This window comes from Gymnogyps californianus, chromosome 1, assembly GCF_018139145.2.
Source record: "Gymnogyps californianus isolate 813 chromosome 1, ASM1813914v2, whole genome shotgun sequence".
Taxonomy (NCBI): domain Eukaryota; kingdom Metazoa; phylum Chordata; class Aves; order Accipitriformes; family Cathartidae; genus Gymnogyps; species Gymnogyps californianus.
Window position 1 is genome coordinate 126,522,714 of NC_059471.1, and position 6,000 is coordinate 126,528,713.

The 6,000-nt window shown below is 46.0% G+C and overlaps 1 protein-coding gene across 1 annotated transcript; it reads left to right on the top strand.

Annotated features, from left to right (window-relative positions):
* Positions 1-4,194: 4,194 nt before the first annotated feature.
* LOC127029566 (apovitellenin-1) lies at positions 4,195-5,561 on the top strand. The gene is made up of 3 exons (XM_050915241.1): positions 4,195-4,255; positions 4,651-4,810; positions 5,462-5,561. The coding sequence occupies exons 1-3, from the start codon at positions 4,195-4,197 to the stop codon at positions 5,559-5,561; spliced, it is 321 nt and encodes a 106-aa protein (XP_050771198.1).
* Positions 5,562-6,000: the final 439 nt, after the last annotated feature.

Genomic DNA, 6,000 nt, shown 5'->3' on the forward strand with positions numbered 1-6,000 from the left:
TCTTGTTATACGTTAGTAAGAATTTTCTGTTGTTATTTTTTGGATAAAAATGCAAAACGGTTTGCTTATATGGGGGGTTTTTTTGTTCTCCTTTTGGGAGACTTTTTTCTTTGTTTTTCTAAGAAAGAAGATAATTTTAATAAATACTCACCAAGAGAGTGAAAAAATTTCTGGGAAACCATTGGCAGCCCTCTTTAATGATGTGACCCACTGTAGCAATCGCTGACTTGGCTGCCATGTCTGTAAAACAAGAACGCTTACTGTTTGGTTCTAAAGTACTTTGAGCTCCATGAGAAAAAAAGTCTTCTAGAAATTTTGTTTGGTTGATAAATGAAGATACCGGTTGAGCTTTTCACACTTTCCACATGTGACAGTCACCTAATAAATAAGTGGCTGTTATAAGAATGGGGATCTGTTGGGTCTCACACAGTAGGCTTAATTTATGCCTCATGTCCTCCCCCTTCCCCTGAGCTAATGCCCTTTGCAGCTCAGTGTTGCAGCCTTTCTGTCTCTTCCCCCTACTGTTCAGTGGCTGCATGTGCCAGATACAGATGGTTGGCCTGACTGAAGACCCAACGGGCACTTGGAACTTGAGCTGCGGGAAAACACGCCGTACAGCAGCAATGCAGCCACTTTCTGAGTGGGACCCGGTCCCCAGGGAGCATGGGGAGAAGTTATAGAATCATAGAATGGTTTGGGTTGGAAGGGACCTTAAAGATCATCTAGTTCCAAACCCCTGCCGTGGGCAGGGACACCTTCCACTAGACCAGGTTGCTCAAAGCCCCATCCAGCCTGGCCTTGAACACTTCCAGGGATGGGACATCCACAACCTCTCTGGGCAACCTGTTCCAGTGCCTCACCACCCTCACAGTAAAGAACTTCTTCCTTACATCTAATCTAAATCTACCGTCTTTCAGTTTAAAGCCATTACCCTTTATCCTATCACTACATGCCCTTGTAAAAAGTCCCTCTCCAGCTTTCTTATAAGCCCTCTTTAAGTATTGAGAGGCCACTATAAGGTCTCCCCAGAGCCTTCTCTTCTCCAGGCTGAACAACCCCAACTCTCTCAGTGTGTCTTCATAGCAGAGGTGCTCCAGCCCTCTGATCATCTTCATGGCCCTCCTCTGGACTCGCTCCAACAGGTCCATGTCCTTCTTATGTTGGAGGCCCCAGAGCTGAATGCAGTACTCCAGGTGGGATCTCATGAGAGTGGAGTAGAGGGGGAGAATCACCTCCCTTGACCTGCTGGTCACGCTTCTTTTGATGCAGCCCAGGATATGGTTGGCTTTCTGGGCTGCAAACGCACATTGCCAGGTCATGTTGAGCTTCTCATCAGCCAACACCCCCAAGTCCTTCTCCTCAGGGCTGCTCTCAATCCATTCTCTGCTCAGCCTGTATTTGTGCTTGGGATTGCCGCGACCCGTGTGCAGGACCTTGCACTTGGCCTTGTTGAACTTCATGAGGTTTGCACGGGCCCACCTCTCAAGCCTGGCATCCCTTCCCTCCAGCATGTCGACCACACCACACAGCTTGACGTTGTCAGCAAACTTGCTGAGGGTGCACTCAATCCCACTGTCCATGTTGCCGACAAAGATGTTAAACAGCACCAGTTCCAACACTGACCCCTGAGGAATGCCACTCGTCACTGATCTCCACTTGGACATCGAGCCGTTGACCGCAACTCTTTGAGTGTGACCATCCAGCCTATTCCTTATCCACTGAGTGATCCATCCATCAAATCCACGTCTCTCCAATTTAGAGACAAGGATGTCATGCAGGACAGTGTCAAATGCTTTGCACAAGTCCAGGTAGAGGACGTCCGTTGCTCTTCCCTTATCCACCAATGCTGTAACCCTGTCGTAGAAGGCCACCAAATTTGTCAGGCGCTATTTGCCCTTAGTGAAGCCATATTGAAAGGCTGCTATAAGGTCTCCCTGGAACCTTATCTTCTTCAGGCTGAACAACCCCAATTCTTTCAGCCTTTCTTCACAGGAGAGGTGTTCCAGCCCTCTGATCATTTTTTGTGGCCCTATGGACCCACTCTAACAGGCCCATGTCTTTCTTGGACTGGGGGCCTCGGAGCTGGATGTTTCCCCCGGGTAAGTTTTGACAGCTGGCTTAGATGTATGCCCGTATTGTCAGCCTGTGCAAAAAGACTTGGTCATGAGGAAAGAAGCAATGTGAGAGGGATGCATACTTACCCCTGTGCACCATTTGGTTAGTGCATTTGTTGGAAATGGAGGGTAAAACACCCATGGGTGTAATCGCTGCAAGTAAGTTCCAACTGTCAGAGCAGTGAGGTTACGGCACAGGCCTTCCCACAGGAACAGTGTGAGCAAAATTCACCCCAGCTCTAGCTACTGTTAATGTGGAATTTGGTCAACTTATGAAAGGGGCCTCTATGACATGGTTGCCTGCAAAAGTAGGGGACTCAATGACCCAGGAGCTGCCTTCCATGTCTCTTAGGCTCAGGTCAGACTGACCCTCCATTACCAAATCTCAATAACAGGTCCAGAGTCCTCCACAGCTTCTTGCCTGTCCCACTGAGCTGGATGTGCTTGCAAAAGAGCAAATGGGGAAACAAAGCAGGACCTTTGACCCCTTGCTATCGCTATATTAGCTATGCATAAATGCCAGTGTCTCAGATGAGCATCTACCTCAGCTTCGGCTTGAGAAAGAAAGGGGGACAGGTAAGAGCTGAACTCTCTGTTTTGGGTGCTATGGACTTTGTGACTGGTGTATCTAGGACATAGAGAAGTGAGTGGAGGTGGTCTTCTGTTTTGCCTCATTTCTTATTGCAAGCCAAAGTGTGAGCCCTTCTCACGCTCCATAGCCAGGAATACTGCTGAAATGGAGGAGGGTGGGAGTGCTTGATGAGACCTGAATTGAAGCTGAGTGATGGGTGCTCCATAAGACACTCATAGGAGGGTCAAGCCCATGGTAGGGATTGCAGAGTTTCAGCGTTGGAAGATACATAACCTTTTCCCAGCTGCCTCCACCACAGGGACTGCAGGCTCTAAAGTGCGTAAGATCACCTCTTTATGCTCTTGGGAAGAAAATTTATACCTTTTGTCTACAGAGGGAGAAACTGGCTCTAGGATTAAAAATCAAGGAAGGGTGGTAACAGAGCAACTGCTGCTGCTGGTCAGCAAATGTCTAGTGAACGGAGTGGTAGCTTTTGGAGGTAATCTGTGCACAGAAGGAAATAAAAATGGATGGAAATTTCCTTACTGTGGGATAAGAAGGAGCATTGACTTGTAGCTACCTGGCACAGGATTTAGCAAAGCATTCACATGTAATAGACTTGCAGCCTTTTTTGCCATTGCAATTCCTAACACTGCAATGTTTTCTTCATGTTGCTCTGAGTGATGCAGCCCTCTAATTCAGGGCATAAATAATTTTTAACTTCTAAACACCTTTTTAAGTGCAGCATGTTTGAAATGCTTGTTTAGATGTAATGTCATCTTTTCAATGTACCAAGTACTAAATTTTCAAGAGTTCCTCCAATTCTGAATTTTTTAACAGACAAAATAAAGGACATTGGATTAAGCTAAAGTTTGCACTTACTCCCTTTTGAGAACTTGTTCTGCCTGGACTACTATCTGCTTCATTAATCCCAGTGTGGAAAAGACAAGAGAACCTAGTTGTGTAGTTGGGTCTTTCCTCAACTACAGCAAGACAAAATACTCAGATCACCGGGTCACTAAGATGATCATTGTATGTGATGCACTCACTAGCACAATGTTCTTTAGAGCAATTTACCAAAAAAAATCAATCAAAAAAATCCCACATTATGAATTTTTCAGTTGTACTTATGCGTGGAGGAAACCTATTCTGACCTCTGCCAGATTTAGTGGTTTGCTTATGTGCTGAAACAAGGAATTTTAGCTCTTGTATAAAAGAAGTAGCTTTAACTGTCACATATTTCTTGGAGCTCTGAAAGCTGTCATTCATTGTGGACATCTGTGATTATACAAATAAAAGCACACTTTCATTTTTATACTATCTTTTCCTCACTTCTTCAGAGGAAATGCACTGTGATCTTTCCTGTTCTCTTCTTCATTTATTGGTTAGGTTTGTTGCAAAAATCTGGTGTTTAACTGACATGTTTTACTTCTCTGAAAACAAACAAAAAATTGTACGCTGATTCCAGCAGGTCTCTTGGTGTAGAGAGTGGAACTGGTACGGCAAACCATGCTACAATCCAGGGCATTGGTGATAGCCCTGATTCTGCTCCTTAGCACCACTCTCCCCGGTAAGTCTGAAAAGCTTTTCTGTCTGCCTGAGACAAGGCTCAGCTCTACGGGTTCTCACTTGCCTTAGAGAAGTCTAACCCATCCATAAAGTAGGACTGAAGCCAAATAACACAGTTCAAGACCATGAATATATAGTGCTTGGCACTGTGAAACAAGTCGGTAGGAGCCTGGCATGAAAATTGGCCGTACCTGGTGCAAATGGTCTGCCATGTAAGGCCTATGACCTAGATGCCCAAAAATGAGTGATGAGGTGCTGCTGGATGCTGCTAGAGCGAATTCTGGGGGAGGCTTTGAATCTCAGAATTTCAAGTCTCTTCCCACTGTGCCTGGGGGAAGATATCAGAGACACAAGTGACTGGAGAAGCTTCATGGTTTTTTGCCTCCTCTTTCTCAGAAGTGCACTCAAAGTCCATCTTTGAGAAAGACCGTCGTGACTGGTTGGTCATCCCCGATGCAATTGCAGCTTACATCTATGAAACTGTGAACAAGATGTCTCCTAAAGTCGGTCAGTTCTTGGTGGATGCTGCCCAGACTCCAGTAGTTGTTGTAACCAGGTATGGAAAGATCCTCTGCATGAACGCCATGGATGAAAAGGGAGAGGGAGGAGTGGGAGAAAGAACAGATTAATCAAGTTCTGTATGGGGACACCCAAAGGGAAATGAATCAGCAACCAAAGCCTGATGTAACTACAATGGGAGCAGAGTGCTGGAAGGTGGGGTGGAACAATATGGTTTCACGTGAAAGTGCAAGCTCTTCCCAGGGATGCACATTGAACACGACAATGCTCATGGGGATTGCTCTTTATACATGGGCAGTGAGGGAGGGGGCCACTGGCTGATGGGGGATCAGCCCCCCTGGAAGGGTGCTGCGGTGCTGTCTGTGAGGGGCCGAGTACTGAAGGTGCCAGGAAACACTGCCGTCACTCGATGCAAATCACAGAAATGGCTCTAGCTGTGAATACATATTCCTCAAAGAAGGGGAACGAGTTTCCTCCCAAAAGGAAAAGCGTGATGACCCTGGAGATACAGTTTCATGTAACTCATGGCAAACACATACTGCCTATTCTTGTCTTCTGAGGAAAGCCCCTCTAGGACTGTTGAGGAGCTTTGCAGTCAGTGACAGTCAGTGTGATAACTACAGCAGATAGAGATTACCCTCACGTATTTGTGTATCTATCTTACCACATACACTGTCGTCTCCTGCAGGAACTTCCTCATCAGAGAAACAACTAAACTCAGTATACTGGCTGAACAGCTGATGGAAAAAATAAAGAACCTGTGGTACACAAAAGTCCTAGGCTACTAGCCAGATGAAGACAAGTCAGTGTTTCCTAATGTGAGTTGGTAACACCCTGCAGTGTCCTCTTTTCCCCTGCCCCTACTACGGACCAAGATCAGTCAGTAAGACAGAATCGATGCTCCTCTTAATGCCACTAGAGGGAACCCAGCTTCAAAGACCAAAGGATGGAAGGCATCTGCTGAAGTCTCCCCCGAAAAAAAACCCGCAGCTGGGCATGGGGAAGGCAATGAGATTGTAGAGCTCTTCTGTAGCCAAATCCTGAAAATTAATTCCTGCTGAATGGCTTGGCCATTGCCCCTCTAATAAAAAAATGTTGGTTGTTACACTTCCTTAAGTTTCCTGTTTGTATTGACTGTTACAAAATCACAGCCACCTCGGCATCCCATTCTGCTGAGAATGTAGCTGTGATTCACAAGAAGTTGTTGCAGGCAATGCTAACCAACCC

Excerpts from the sequence above, each read along its gene's own strand:
- LOC127029566 (XM_050915241.1), top strand. The coding sequence starts at position 4,195 with ATGCTACAATCCAGGGCATTGGTGATAGCCCTGATTCTGCTCCTTAGC. Across the intron at positions 4,256-4,650 it reads CCTTAGCACCACTCTCCCCG|AAGTGCACTCAAAGTCCATC; the intron begins GTAAGTCTGAAA and ends CCTCTTTCTCAG. Across the intron at positions 4,811-5,461 it reads CCAGTAGTTGTTGTAACCAG|GAACTTCCTCATCAGAGAAA; the intron begins GTATGGAAAGAT and ends CGTCTCCTGCAG.